General features: G+C 37.6%; 1 protein-coding gene across 3 annotated transcripts in view; it reads left to right on the plus strand.

Moving 5' to 3' along the window:
• The first annotated feature begins 952 nt into the window (after positions 1-952).
• LOC143302283 (RNA-binding protein 45-like) overlaps positions 953-16,429 on the plus strand; it is a 36,160-nt gene continuing 20,683 nt past the window's right edge. For 2 of the 3 annotated variants that reach the window (XR_013057923.1, XM_076616887.1), the window contains exons 1-7: positions 953-1,141; positions 7,208-7,305; positions 9,779-9,904; positions 10,429-10,555; positions 11,643-11,753; positions 12,084-12,152; positions 16,045-16,101. Coding sequence is in view for 2 of the 3 variants with exons in the window: in XM_076616887.1 (XP_076473002.1) it covers positions 988-1,141; positions 7,208-7,305; positions 9,779-9,904; positions 10,429-10,555; positions 11,643-11,753; positions 12,084-12,152; positions 16,045-16,101 (742 nt within the window). In the remaining variant the exon portion in view is untranslated. Of the gene's footprint in view, positions 1,142-7,207; positions 7,306-9,778; positions 9,905-10,428; positions 10,556-11,642; positions 11,754-12,083; positions 12,153-16,044; positions 16,102-16,233; positions 16,270-16,429 lie in introns of all 3 variants that reach the window. The other variant, XM_076616897.1, reaches the window with a different exon arrangement.

A 16,429-nucleotide genomic window follows, 5' to 3' on the forward strand; every position in this document is an offset into this window, starting at 1 on the left:
TCAACCGTACACAAGTGACAAACAGCATCAATGAGATGAGAAATAAAGAGAGAGAGAAGGGTCCAGGGTAATGGGATAGGTGGGTTTGTCACCGATGGGGCAGTGGATCAGAGCCAGACTGACATCTGAACGAAATTCAAATGTGTCAAGGGTTGGGGCATCAACAGTGTCCTGGGGCAGGACGCTCCAGTCACATACTGTCCGTGGGAAGAAAGCATTCAGCCTGATGTCCGTTCTACAGTGGATCCTGTAAAAGGTTTGCATGTGGGCTCTTCTAGTTCGTTGCTGTTGTTGGTGGAGGCCGGCTTCAAATTTGGGCACCTTACTTTAGCAAGCCCCCTGCTAATCTTGAAAAGCATCAGTGCAGTGGAAAATCTGGCCCTCCTCCTACGGCATCCCAGGGTTTCTCACTGCAGTACATGCAGAAGCTTGGTAGCGCTGACTGTCCCTTGACATTTATTGAGTAAAAGCTATGCGTTGCTCTTCGCTGTTATGACTGCTTTCATCTTTTCCAGTTCTTTCTTTGCAGACGGTGGGTCATATGCAGTACATGCCCACGTATTTGAGGATAAGGCGTATTAGGGATTTGTAGCCGACTGCCTTGATTTTAGTTGTGGCCTTCCTCTGGTTTCTCCGCAGGAATCCGAGTGTCCTGTTTGACTTTAGTCACCACTACTGTCAGCTGGGCTAAAGTTAAATAACAAAAAAACCCTGAAGTTCTCAGACTTTGCACTGTGCCAACATCAGACTGAAATTACTCTATAATCATGTGATTTAGCAGTTTAGATGAAATGCACCTCTACTAGCTATAAATTAAATACCATTCACTGGAAATTATCCACAAACAGTATCCAACGCGGAAAAACTACTTTTTGACAAAATTAAATGACCGTACTTGCATTTTTAAAAACATCGTTTTATCTCGCGAGACTGTTTTCCCATAAGGCTTGGCGTGAACAGTGTGTCACATCCTCAACTGCAGTCACAATGGCGTTCCGTTCAGAAGATCCTCCTCACAGCCGTTTGTTCATTTTGTGCCAAAAAGGAACAACAGAAAAAGAATTTCGCGAAAAATTCAGCGAATTTGGGAAGGTGGAGGACATATGGATTGTGAAAGACAAGCGCACCAATGAAGACCGAGGTAAGGTTATGTTGATAACCATCGACTCGTGGTTAAGTGTGACTGTCGACGTTTTATCTGTAAAGTATCATAGTATGGTTTCAAATCGGACGTTCCATTAGTATTTGGTAATATTTTGATGCTAATGAAATATCAGTAGCTTGTCGAGCCGAACCCGCAGCGTCATATGACTATGAAGTAAACCGATCGGCAGCTTGAGGTGTGTGTTCTCTCTGCTACTTGTTACTACCGGGTCTGTAGAAGGGAGATAATACACACTCGTGTCGTCAAATAAGCAAGCTCACACTTGCGCCTGTTGTTGTCATTACGCTTAGCTATATGGGTCAGTCTTCCGAAACAGGTACCATTTGTATTACATGGGGGTCAAAAATTGAAATTGCTATTAAATCAAATTTTTGCCTTCAAAACCCACCACACGCTGTAGATCATGACTATCGTTCCCTCCGTGAATTGGAACAAGAGATTGCTTTAAAAAAATATTTTTATATGGTGTTTATGGCATGTGTCGTGAGTCCTGGTTGTAACGTTGACACTAAACTGTACTGCAATGTAATTAATTTTACTGTTCTATTTGGTCAGTAAGTATCAAAATTGATAACAAGTGCTGACATTTGACATCAATGGGAACAGGTTTTAGTAAACCACTAGCAAGTATGTTCTGCATCTTAATATGCAGGTTGCATACGCCCTCACACAATTTTCTTTTTTTGCACTTGAGGAAGCCAGAAGACATAGTTATTTACATTACACTTTTTATCATAAAATGACAAAAAATAAAAACATGCTAATTACATTAGATCTCAGTGAGCCGCCAGTCAGTTTTATTATATCTTGGTTGTAACACGGATGTCACATGCCTTATCTTGGTTGTAACATGGACATCACATTCAAATAACTATTTACATTTGGATAATTTGAGTGAAATTTGTCTATTTCTTCAAAGATCAGCTGAGAGAATCACATTATCATAGAGACATGGCAGAATGTGGATTGCACTTGTGTTACATGATCAGGCAGTTAACTTTTTATCTTGGTTGTAACACAGACATCAGATACAATACAGTTCACTGATTAAGCACTTATTCAATCAACTGTGTCTGTGTGTGTCTGCTTTCCTGCGAAAATGATAAACAGCTGAGAGCAGCAAATTAAAAATGAAAAGAAAAAAAAAGACAAAGTGTCATCCGGCACTAATATCAGGGTTTCGCATTATCTTTCCACATATCCTCATTGACACATGGAATATATTCTTTATCGGCTAGGTGTAATATTTTCCATGTGCTTTTGGCCACTTGATTTGCAACTCTTGTGTTTCTTCATGTGTCCAACAAGGTACAGCACCTAAAACAAAATGAAAAAAAATTGCATGTAAAATCCCAGATAAGACCGAAATTTTGTTACCATTTTTCTTTCCTTTTTAAAAAATAGGGGGAAATGAGCGTCAAGACAAGTATGAAAACAACAAAATTCAGTATGTCTTAACTCAATTAATACAGCAATAAATCACCAAAAAAATCAAGTAAATTTGTCAGAACAGCTCCAGTTTGTTAGTTGATGCCAACAATGGTGACGTCAATTTTACATTTAAGATAGCAGATGTATCATTTCCGATTTTTGAAATAATCTACAACAGAAAATAATGTGCATGAAATTACTAAATTACTGGCACTTTTTACAAATATGATAGTAAAATAGAAATCAAGTGAGCTTTTCTGCATAGCTCTCTTTCATATTTCAACACCAATCACAGCGACGTCAGCTTTATGACCAAGATAGCAAATGTATCGTTTTTTATTTTTTAAGGTGATGTGCAACTGACAAGAAAATAATTTGCTTGATGACTGGTCTTTAAAGCACAAAGCTGAGTATTTCTGTAACTTTGAACTCCGCTGACATTTCAGTAACTTAGAAATAAAATAAAATTATCTGCACATTTTTTGGTTGTATCTTGATGGTGAAGTCAACTTACCACCACGAGCTTGATGAAATACAGCCTGATTTACATCAATAAATGGCATCAAATCAAATCACTGTTATTTCATATTAATCACAAAACAGTTTTCATTCATCACACATCTGGTTAATATGAGAGTGATCTATAAAAAGTATAATCAATACAAAATATTGAGACATCTGATTTCAAGATCTTATCACTTTGCTCACACATGGTTTTGAATAGGCAATTCTGGGCTCGGATTTTTCGTTAAAACATCTTTCAAGAAAGAAGAATATATTAGGAATGTATGAAGAATATAATCAAACACTTGAAATGGCCACTTACCTGCTTCCTACAGACTTTCTGTGTATTGCTGGTAACCGTGATCAACTCCTGTGCAAGATAGTCAATTTTCTCGTTGTAACCAACTCTTCAACGCTGGACACCATCACGTTTAACAGCTGGCACACTTTTTTCAGCCAATCACAAGTGTTGATACAAAGACTAGGGCTGCAGGTCATGCTCTTCCATGATCATGAAGCTCTTTGAAGCTTTGAAAAGCCTATGTATAACGTAAAATATAGTCCAAGAGAAATCTTGGTTGTAACTCAAGTTGTTGACGCTAACCTAACGATCACACTTTAAACTGTATAAAACAGCAATTATTGTTTTTAGAACCAATAAAAGAGTATAATATGATGTTTAGTTTGTGTCATTGATTTCTGTCAGTATGAAATCAGTCAAGTCTTTTGCATAATTGTATTTGTCTGCATGGAAGTTTTGACAACCAATGTGTTGACTCCTTGGGTTACAACCACGATGTGAATTTTTAAGGTGAATTATTTTCTAAGGGCTGTGTGATTTTCGTAATATATGCACATACTTTTACTTTCAACACAACACTTTCAAATGATAATATTTTGTTAATTAGATTTGCCATTTTTATTCATCATTCACAAAAACAAACTGACGCAGAACTTCATGTAACAAAATGGTGGCAAGAAGTCATTGATTTCACTCACATTCTCACCTTTTTTCACCCAAATTGAAGATCTACAATGTTTTTGCTGTTCATAGTGTTTATTCAATGCATGTTTGTAAAATTAAAGTAATTGTGTGGTAAATAAACAAAGGTGTGAATAATGTACACATTTTAATTAACACCACCCCCCTCCCCACTGGTACCCATTTCAGGAGACTGACCCATATCCTTCATATCAGTATTAAGGCGTGTTTAGCCTTAGATTCATGAGCATCCTCCCCCCACCCCACCACCACCCTCCCCCATCCCCCAGCTGGATGACAACGATGGTCATCATCGATCTCGATGGACACACCACCACCATTAAGGCGTGTAGACCTGATAAGGCCTTTTGCATGGTTGAAGTGGGGAAGAAAAAAAGAGTCCTTATATATAAGTACTTTTCCAACATTGAGTGCGTAATACTTGTCACTTCATAAGTCAGAAATTAGGAGTTTTGTATTTAAGATTAAGTTTATTTTAACTTTAAGATAATGAATCAATGAAATAATAAGCTTATTTTAAAATAAGCTTACAGTTGGGCCAACAGCAAAGTGAGAGCAGAATGATCAAATTAACAAACAATAATAACCAGTTCAGTGCCAGAGAATTTTGTATTAAAAAAAAAAAAAAAAAATTGAAAATAAAAAAAAAGTGCTCTCCCCATGCCAGGGAATTTTGAGGATTCGTGGGTAATAAATCACACAAAAAAATCTACCACAAAAGCTGTAGGTGATACAGAAAGAAAGAAAAACTTTTTGGGAAGGAAAATGAGTGTAGATTCTGTTTCTGGGCTTTTTTCCCAATTAGGTTGATTGTAGATAACTTCAGGCATGTAACAAAAAAGTGTTTCCACCTCTACATAATGACATCCATAAAGAAAAGAAACAAAATACAGCTAGAAATAGCAAGCCTATTATCAGATTATACATGTAGAAGAAATTAAAACAGGCTATAAGTTTATGAAAACAAATCACAGCTCTTGCAGACATGTAAGTAAATTACTGTCCCAGTAATGACAAAAGTGAGTAAAGTTAACGTAAAACTACTAAAAGGTCAATCACAGTCCCAGAAACGGAACTGGCAAGTTTTTTGACAGCAAAGAGCGTTCACAAGTGAGAGGGTGAAGTTCTTTGATGACGCTCACTCCTTTCAAGTTGCACATGGGCCGATTAAATCATCTGTTGTGCATCCGGCTTGCAACCTCTGCAAACACGACGTCCCTCTGATTCAGTGGGGGAAAAAAAAAGCACTAAAAACAAAAGGCATGTGTTTCACGGCCAGTGCAGGTTCAGCACTGCGTTTCGTGAAAATCGTGGGGCATTGGCGGTTGTCGATTGTCTTCTGTCTGCTTTGAAATGTGAATTCACTCTTCCCAAAAGCCATGCCCCCTTGATGACCTGGCTGGCATTTGACCTATCGTCTTAACCACTCCTCTCCCTCTTCTTCCCTTCTTCCAACACTGGCTGCACGAATTCGGTCAGTCATAGCCAGTTGTTCAAAAACGCTGTCTGTTTGGATATCACATGGTCAGTCAGCAAATTGTTATTGAGGAGAAAGAGGTCTTCTACCTGATGCAAGTTCATTTAAATAGTTTTTTTCTTTTTTTTTAATTAATCCAGACACATCAGACTAACTGTTCAGAGTCTGTTATGTGAATTGAACCAAACTCCAGTGAAGGAAAAATCGGAACATATGCAGGACATCAGTGGACGTCTTATAGGCACTATGGCAATACTTTTTGTAGGACATCAGCTGATGTCTTATAGGCACTTTACTGGTTAAACGTGCACCTAGTAATAAATACTTTTAAGAACCTCATTGATAAACATGAGTTATTGACAAAAACGAAAGACAACTTTGATGGATAAAATGACAGAGCCAGTCAACAACCTGACCAACAATGAAAAGGAGTAAAATCTGAAGGGGCATAAAAAGCCAAAAATGGTTAAGTTGTATATAACAAAGCCTGAAATCCTGATCCTGATCCTGATGATCAATGGTTTCTCCATTGCAATGGGAAGTCATTTACAGTTTAATTATTTGTGAAGGACTGTGACTCGCAATCTAAGAGACAAGATTGCACTGGCTCTTACTGGTCTTAGTGCTGCAGCCTTGGGGTCTAGTTGGCCTTTGGGAACCATCCAAACGCCGACTGCCCTAAAACCCTCTTGGTCGAGAGAGTGGGGATATAACTTGCAAGACACTCTCCATTATAATCACTAAATCAGATTCCACCCCATATAGGACAGCATTTGCTTCTCTGCTGTTCTGATGGTCATAGTTGAACATGACTGTCATAATTGTTAATACACTGTCATAGTCATACTGGCCTTCTTAGAATCCGATTCAGACATGTAATGATGTATTTACTTGTCCAGATTATCAGTGTTCACAAAAAAATATGTCCTTATTTGTATTAATAGACTATATTACGGTCACAAAGCTTCATTTGATGTGCTTTAGTGATGATGCTGATGGTAGGCAGGGTTGTGTGTTTGGTTGAAATAAAGGTGTAGATTGAGGTGATGGGGCTGTAAAAACTGTTGAAAGTAAGTTTTAGTTACTGTATTACAAAATGAAATGTCTGTCACAGACTCCGTGCTCTGTTGTTATTTTTAAGAAAAGGAAAGGAGCCAGGGACATGGACACCTTGATCATTGATGTAGAACCTGAAGAGGGCATCACTTTTTACTGATTCATATTTCATAGCTCCATTCAGTCAACATGCTAACACTACAGCCCAGTAAGACAGCATGTTCAGATTGCCTTCCAGTCCAGTTGCTAGAGTAGAACATGCAGCCTGTTTGAGTCAGGTCAGGGTGTCCTGAATTATGCTTCTGTGTTCATTAACATAAAGCAAGATATAATTTCTTAAACATTTGTTGTATTAAGATATCTATTAACAAGTAACATAGATAACTTCCTTGATTAGTTGATATTATAGCTTCATCAGTACATTGTAAGAATCTCTATGCAGATAGCTTAATGAAAATTAGTTAATGGTTATAATTTTTATTTGTACATAGTTTATCACTCAAAATCTAAATTATTATATTGATGATCATAGTTTCCACTAATCTTGCATCTTTGGTGTGGATGTTTCCAGGTATTGTTTACATCAAATTTAGCAAGAGCTCTGAGGCTTTACTGGCTATGGAGGAGATGAACGGCCGTTCTATGCCTGGACAACCAAAACCATTGAAGGTATATTTATTGTACAGTGTACTGATCAGTTTTGGAGTTCTTTCTTTCCTCTTCATTTTCTAACAACTCTTTCAGTTTTCAAGTTCAGGTTTGGCGTGATGCCAAGCATTGTAGCTTTGCAGCTTTGTACGCCCCGTCAGTTTTCATAATTTTATTTGGCCAGGTACTCACAAGCCCAGGCTCAGCCCAGGCTCACCTTTTACCATCAAAGTCAAACATTATTTTCTTTATAATATCGTGGTCAGCAATAAGATTTTCAAAGGCATTTGTGTTTGGTGCATGTTTGATTATCTGAAGTTGGTATATTCCAGTTGTTACTGTTAGTTACTCTGTAACTAAAAACATATTTTCTAATGTTGCTACTATAATGTTACTTCTGAATTTTGTCAGTACCGTTACAGGTGACAATTATAGTTTGTGGGTTAATAAAGAAACATGCTTTGTCAATGTCATCAACATTATTACATATTTTATATGCTTGGATTAAATCACCTCATACCCTTCTTGCTTAAGGGAAGGAAGCTGAAGATATTTTAGTTTTTCTTCATATGAAAAATCCACCTTTTTATGGGCTGATTTTATTGCTCGTCTTTGTACACCTTCAGTTGCAGCAGATTGACGCTTCAATTTAGGGAACCAAACCGTTTTTGCATATTTTAAATATCGGTCTTACCAATGCTTTATACAGTCTTAAAAATGTACTGTTGTCAAGAAATGTAAACTGTAAAGGCAGGCTTGATTATACCAGTTCTCTCAATCTCTGATATGCCTTATTTGTTATGCACACAGTATGCTTGTCAAAGACTAAAAGAGTAGGTTTCTATAAAATAAAATAAAAAATGCCTGAATCATTTTCTTCATGTTTTTCAACATTAACCTCTTTATCACCAGTTTTAATTAAATAGTCTATGTTCAGGGTTTTTGCTACCAATATGGAGCACTTTGCACTCCGTAGCATTACAGTATAGATTCCATGTGTCTGTCCATTCCACTAATGAATCTAAGTCTCTTTGCTGTATTTGGTACACAAGAGAGGATGTGTATAGTTTAGTGTCATCAGCAAATATTTTACAAGTGCTATTTACTGATCGTGGAAGATCATTTATAGATATGATAAAAAGAATAGGTCCCAGTATACTGCCTTGGGGGATTCCACTCAAGACATCAGCGCCACTTGATTGAGATCTACTAGCCTTAACTTCCTGCGATCTGTTACAAAGGAATTCTGTCCAGTGAAGTATTTTACCTGTGATTCCATAGGATTCTGATTTTATCAGTAACCTATGTGGCACTGTATCAAAAGCTTTTTTTTTTTCTTTTTTCTTTTTTTTTTTTTTGGTAAAAAAAATCAAGATCTGAAAATGTAATACATTAATGTTATCACCATTATCAAGTAACCTTTTGAAGTCTTCCAATACTTAAAGTAACTGCATTATGCATGATCTACTCTTTCGAAAAGCATGCTGACATTTAGCGTAAAAATCATTTGTCATCATATGTTCAGCAGTAGTGTCCCTTACAAATGTCTCAAGAATTTTGCAGGTAACACAGGTCAGACTAACTGGCCTGTAGTTACCTGGGTCACTTGTACCTTTTTTGAATATTGGGGTCACTGTGGGCATATGGGTGTTAAATATTGGGGTCACTTTGGCTGGAGTTCTTTCTTTCCTTTCCTCTTTATTTTCTTTGTGGAGTTCTTTCTTCTTCATTTTCTAACAACTCTGTAATTTAAATGTAAAGAATGTTTGATATGATTCTTTATTATCTCTGTGATCAATACATGTATGAAAAATTTCATGGGTTTATGGGGCAGGAAATGAGAAAACCTTCTCTCTGACAAGAACAAAATTTGATTTTTGATATTGTACTAAATTGTAGTTATGACTTCATAAGGAATGATTAATCTCTTTAAAAAAAAAAAAAGAAAAAAAAGAAAAAAAGCAAAAAAAAAGCAGTTGTCTGTTTTATTGCCAAGCATACCACAGTTTTATGCTTTAGTTTACTGAGATCCAAGATGCATTTTGGTTCATATTGAATCTTACTCTATCGTATATACTCAAGTCTATGGCATTGTATGTAACAAGTTAAATAAGCAGAATGAAAACAATTGAAATGAAAACAGATCATTAAAAGATATTGCTTGTTGTTACAGTCATGCCACATTTTTAGGAACCCCTTATTTGATAAACTCTGAGTTCACAGTGAATAAGAAATGACAAGTAAGAAAGAATTAATTTCATAAAACCAGAAAAGCAAAATTTCATGGAAAATGATTTTGTGCTTACAGGTGTATGTTTGAAATTTTCATATATTGATATAGTTAATAGTATGATGTATCTTATAGTATACTAAATTTCAGATGCAGACTTTGTACACATCAAGCTCAACATTAGCTTGATCAGGTTAAGTCACCTATACCATGGTGTTTTTAGTGTCAGAGAACAGTGAATTTGATTCTTTGTGCCTGTTTCAGGTTGTTGTGGCAAACAGTAAAAGAGATGGTTCAACGAGAGATCCCCGTGAAGACGAGAAACTTGTACGCCTCTTTGTGGTCTGTCCCAAGCACCTTACTGAGAAGGATTTACAGAATGAGTTTGAGGTAAGGCCTTGATGAGCAATTCAAGCAGTTTATTGTATTCTTTTTTTGTTTGTTAGAAGGCTAAACTGTAAAGTAGAGATATGCCTGCTCTACTGCGGTTATTGTCTCCGTTCATGTATTTTTGTTATAAAAAATCATTTATTTTTTAAACTGATTTTGATCACTGAATCACAATTACAACATTAAACATTGACCTAAAAGTGTGTAACTATTTCTGTGTCTTTTGACTGATATCTCTGCTGAAAGTGTGTTTGATCTAAGTATTAGTGGTTTCTGTTGGTACTACTGAAGAGTTTTTTAAGTTGTAATATTTTTTCATTGGTGTAATATAGTTAGTTGATACAGATTTGTAAACATAGCATTGATTCAGATGTTGATCTTGAAGATCGAGCAGTTAACACTAATAACAGTGTAACAATTCCATGCCAAAATGTTTCTGAATATATTCATTCTAAAATATTAATGGTACATCCTAAGGTAGATACATTGTCCTTGAAATAATGCAAAAAAATGTTTGTTTCCAGAAATACGGTGACCTTGATCATGTCACGGTTATCAGAGATCGAAGCTCAGGGGACAGCAAAGGGTTTGGCTATGTCAAGTACCACCGAGCATACCATGCAGCTCTTGCGTATGAAAATTGCAATCAAAGTAAGTGTCTGTCTTTGAGATGCATGAAAATCACACAGGTTTTTCCTCAGAACTTTCATGCTGCTTTTGTGCAGGAAGAACGTCCACCATGAATCTGTGCAATCGCTGTGTTTTGTTTATGATAATGATAATATAATAATCTATTTTTATATAGCGCTATAATTCAAGCCTGAGCAGGCTCTAAGTGCTTTACAATCAAGTACCTAAAGTGAAACAGGAAAGCATATAAAAAAAATTTTTAGTAGTAGAAACATAATCATGAATATTATAAAAACACAATGCACAAAACCTACAAATGAACATACTCTCAATACTACAACTGGTACCCTCCAACACACACACACACACACACACACACACACACACACACATGATTAAATGGCTGAGATGATAGCAGTTTTCACTTAAAATACAAACATGTAAAGTGGCATGATTGTAATTTGCATGGTTATCTATGTTTGTTTGCATGTATACATGTATGTATGTTTGTGTGTGCCCACAAATTCATTTTCTCTGGAAATACTTTGTCTGTTGACACCAAATTTGGCTTATATAAAAATGTTCTAAAAATCATTTCTTTCCACATTCTAATTATACATATGAAATTGCACTTTGGAGGGCCCAGAAAATTGTAAAGAAGCAAAAAATTTTCACATTTTTGTTTTTTTCACAGAGCTTTAGCACATATTTAAACTGATTGATAGCAGTTGTTTTAACAATTTTGGTTAGATGCTTCAGGGTAATGTAATATTTGTGGAAGCTGTAGTGATGAATCCATCTGCCAGGAGCAGCAAATTCAACATGGCAATGCTGATTTTTACATACATTGCTTGTCCTTGTCTATTTTATTCTCTTGCTTTTCTGTTTTATTATTTTTTTCAATTCTAAACTCTTAAATTTGTTCTAGGTATTAAGATGTGATATTTTTAAACAATAGACAGACCAAAGCTTTATATGCTTTTATCAGATAATATGTGTGACACAGGTAGTATATTATGTTAGATAAGTGGAATTAGGGTTGCTGCTAGCTCTTATGCTGCTTTATGGTAAATACACTGTTGTATATCACACGTTGTATCTGTTCCAGTATTCAAGCCAAAATTTGCTGAGCCACAAAGGTCTCGTGATGAGCGAGAGAACAGCACTGACTTCTATACCTTTGGTCAGGCTCTTGGAGGGTTCATGAATAATATGAAAGGTGAGCAAAGAGTGTGTGTGTGTGTTTGTGCATGCATCTGGTAGTGAAAACCAAATACGTACATGGAGTTCCAGTTTCAATATCAAGAAGATGTCAAAGCATGCATACTGGATTCATGTGTACTACTCCATAACTGTTTTAAAAAATATGTATTTAATTACTCATACTAAAAATATGTGTATTAAATTATATGCCTGATAAGCATGCTGGTCAGGTCTTCAGAGCTTTCCAGAGATTGGAGGCGAAAAAGTACATCATTAAACTAGGTACCGGCAACCTTTTTAAGGATTGATATTAACAAGTGTTTGTTCAAAGGCATTTGTTTTGCAGGTCAGAAACGAACCTTTGAAGAAGAAGGTTCATTTAACAGGGACAACCAACAGCCAATGCCTATGCAAGGTATACAGTTGCTTATTTTTTATTATTATTATTTTTTTTTTTAGCTGTCATGTCTTTCGTATCATGTAAAGTAAAACGCTGAATTTGTGTATGTTCGTCTGTCTTACGGTGAGCGGTAAAGGTAATTATATGTTGGCCAGTTTGGTACTAAATCCTGTCATGCAGTTGTGTTTAATATTGGTTTTGTGAAATGGTTTCCAGTAGCTTTTCTCTGTTTGGAAGGGATATGATGAGTGCAGCATATTGATTTGTGTGCATCAATTTAGGGCTGTCTGCTTGAAATGTCATCTGCACAGGCTTTTTTTTTTTGTGAAGATACCTCTGACTAATTATTCCCACAAAACCTGTGCACAAAGGTTTGTTATGGCAAGGACTCAATCTTGTTGAGGGTCAGGGCCAAAGGTCAAGGTCACAGCATTGTGCCATTTGAAGCATGTTCCATGTTGAAGGCAGGCTCCTCTGTTGTGGTGCCTGTTCTTTTTTTCTTTTTTTTTCTTTTCTTTTTTTGTAATCAACAAACATTTTTAATGTGTTTTATACATAAATTCCTGGTGCATTTTAGTACATAGCTTACAGTGTTGGAAGGTCATAACCATTTTGCTTTTTTTTTCTTTTCATATTTTTTTTAAACCTTGAAAATATCTTCTGACCACCTCCCTCACTGCATTGTTTCATTCTCACTTGAAATTTTCATTGCATCGTTTTCCAACAAATGAAATCAGATTATTTTGCCAGAACTCAAGGCATTTGGGTGGATTCTAAAATGTTTAATACTAAGATGGGAGATACCTGAAAGTGATGCTTTATTTATTTAAAAAAATAATAAGATAAAATTAAAAAAATATCTTTTTTATATTGCATTTATACTTGTTTATCATTATCAGGCATGAGATTTTTCCGACTATAGTCAGATTTCCGACCGAAAACTGGCTCCAGAGGCCATTTTTGAGAGATTTGTGTAAATCTGTTGAGAAAATCAGGCTGGGGGGGGGGTTCCGACCGACAAAGGTTGCGCAAACGTTGTTCGACCAATCGACAAGACAGACCCACAGCGTTTGTTAAAATGCCCCATGTTTGGATAAGCGAACCAATTGAGAATAAGTGTTCCGTTGCTTCTCTGTCATCATTCAGCTTATCCGTATTCGGTCGGGGTTACAGAACTTTAGCTCGCAGACTTCACGGCTTGCAAAGGTACCTGATTTCGTCGATCATCTTCTGTCATTGACAAAATGAGAAAACTGCCGGAAAAAGAGGGCGTTAGTCAGGGATACACAGGGGAGGTAACCTACTTAGGGAGGTTATCGGCCGTAGCTGCTTTTGTTTTCTCCTCATAGGTGGGTAGTAGTTTGCACAGGACAGGAATGTCAGACCCCTGCCGGAATCTGCACTAGTGGGTCACGGTAAGTATGTTACTTAAACATAATTTTAGGAAGAAAATTTCCTTTTTGCAGCAGAGATCGAGTGAAAAATAAGTGGAACTGGGCCTGGCAGGATTAGATCGCCTTTCACAAAATCAACGCCACCAAGTGCAATTGGTGTCAAATTGTATGGGTGCAACTCTTCAGTCCAGGCATGGAAATCTGTTTTCAGATTTACGTTAAAAAAAGGAGCGTCCATTTTCTGGAAGAAAAGAAAAAGAAAAGCCGATGGGCCGTCAGTTCTGTATTTTTTACCGACCGGATGATCTGTCGAAAATGAAAACTGAAATCTCTTTCAAAAGCGTTGTTTGTTGACCCCTTGAGAGGCAATCCAGTGACTTGCCAGAGCACCAAAATTGAAGTCAGAAAGTTTCCTAATGGTCGATTGAAGTTGTCAAAATGCTGATAACAATCCCTACATGGCATGCATTGATATCACTGTGAAAAGCACGCACTCATGTGTTCACATGCACACACATGCGATCCATCACACACACACATGCACAGACATGCGCGCAAGTGAGTGCGCGCGCGCATACACACACACGCACAAACTTGAGCGCACGCACAGATACACATAAACCCCGGTGCACACGATCTCCATCCCTGTCAAGCCACAAGGGCTGTGGGTACATCTATTTGACCCTCTGTTCATTCAGCAAAAGCTTTATGCACAAGTAACATTATTGTGATTGAAACTTTGTAGCAATTGATGTCAGTGATTTTTCTGACACAGCCGAGTCTGCGGTACAGACAGTTCATGGCAAATCAGTTTGGAGCCAGATTACCAAAGTTACGCACGCAGACACAGAGCTGAATTGAATGCGCGCGCGCACACACACACACTCCTCTCTCTCTCTCTCTCTCTCTCTCTCTCTCTCTCTCTCTCTCTCTCTCTCTTCCTCTTCCTCTCTCTCTCTTTGAAAAAAAAATCACATGAATGCACTCACATATACACATACTCTGTTTTTTATTTTATCTCTCTCTCTCTCCTTCACACTTGCACATGTGCACACATATGAGTGCTTACACAGAGCTTAATATTATGCACATGCTCACGCACACACACACACACACACACACACACACACACAGAATTGTATTCAAAGCAATGCACATATATGCACTCATACAAACTTGCACATTTTCCTCCCACCTTCCCGCCAATCTGTCTCTTTGTCTGCCCCTCACTCCCTCTTTCTGTCTCTCCCTCTCTCTCTCTTTCTTGCATATACACACAGAGTTGTATTGAACACGCATGCACGCAAGCACACACGCACAGAGAGAGATATCTATTGAATTTGAAAGCAATGCATACACATGCACAAATTCAACTTGCATTCTTTCCTCCCATCATCTCCGCTCTCTTTCTCTCTGTCTGCCTCCCTCTCTCTCTCTCTCTCTCTCTCTCTCTCTCACATTTACACATACATGCAGGGTTGGGGAGGGAGGGGGGGGGTGTAAAACCACTGTCAATGACTGTGGCAACTTTGGCATTGAGCCAAGACACTGACCACAATTGTAGCTGAGAATCCTTGACTGCTGAAAGTGATATAACCAGTCACAGATCCACTCCCTCCTCCCTCCAGTCATTCCACTTCCCCCATTCTTTCCTCAACCAACACACGTCTGTCAGTGGAACAGAGACTACAGCTAAAGAGACCAGATGGTCAGTTATATTGGTAAAGTGCAAACTTGTGTGCTAACATTTTCCTTGAAAACACCACACACACACACACACACACATACACACACAAGAGAGGCCCCCCAAACCTCGTAAAAATCACTAATTTTGTTTTCAGCCATGGGCTTTATCACCCTGGACCCTAGCCAATTTTCAGAGGAAACTCTCCTGGACAATTCCCCCCCCCCCTCCCCTCCCCTCTCTCTCTCTCTCTCTCTCTCTCCTTCTCTCTCTCTTTCTCTCTCTCACACTCACTCACACAAAGAGTTTAACACACACAGAGTTGCATTTAAAGCAGTTCACATACATGCACACGCACAAACTTTAATGCTTTAACTTAGTCCATCTGTCTGCCTGTCTCTCTCACATTCACACAGAGTTGCATTGAAAACACACAAACACACACACACACACTCACACACAAGACAAGATTTTTAAAATCATGTCTCCAAGGTTGACTGTTACAGATTTGAAAGCAAAAACACATCAGTTTAGGAAGAATTGGACTGATTTTTTGTCTCCCGTGGGTTGGAACACCTCAGCAGCATTGGTGGCCCACAAGTGCAGATTTTATGGTTTGAAATCGAGAAAAACCTTCAACTTCAGGGGGCTCCGCCCCCAGGCCCCCACCTTTCAGACTCGATCACAATTTCTCAGTTTCATGCCTGATTATGAAGAGAATTGTGTGTCAGTAGACTGACATGTTTTGTTTGGGTATTAAAAAGAAAGGAATCATATTTTCTGTAACAGTGTAAGCTAAAGACTTAACTTGACTATATTTTGGTTTCAGGTAACTTCCCCCCTATGCCCCCAGGTGGAGGTGGTGGTGGTGGTGTTGGTGGTGGTGGTGAGTGTGTGTGTGTTTATCTGGTATTCTCTGTATGTGTTTGTATTAGTTATTCTTAGTTTGTTTGCGTTTGTGTACATGCATGTGCTAAACTGTACATGTGCTTTTGTTTTTATTTGTTTTGCTATGTAGCATCTGATCCATGGTGTGGTGGACCAGCTGTTGAAGGTGAGCTTTTCGTTTTTGTTTATTCTGGTTGGTTAAAACTGCTACAACCTGGCATTGATTTTGTATTTTTCAAACAAGGAGCATAGCCATAAAGAAAATATATTGTATTTTAACAGCCTACAAAATTTTGTTTGTGTGTGCGCATGTATTGTTATGTATT

Source organism: Babylonia areolata, chromosome 2 (assembly GCF_041734735.1).
Source record: "Babylonia areolata isolate BAREFJ2019XMU chromosome 2, ASM4173473v1, whole genome shotgun sequence".
Classification (NCBI taxonomy): domain Eukaryota; kingdom Metazoa; phylum Mollusca; class Gastropoda; order Neogastropoda; family Buccinidae; genus Babylonia; species Babylonia areolata.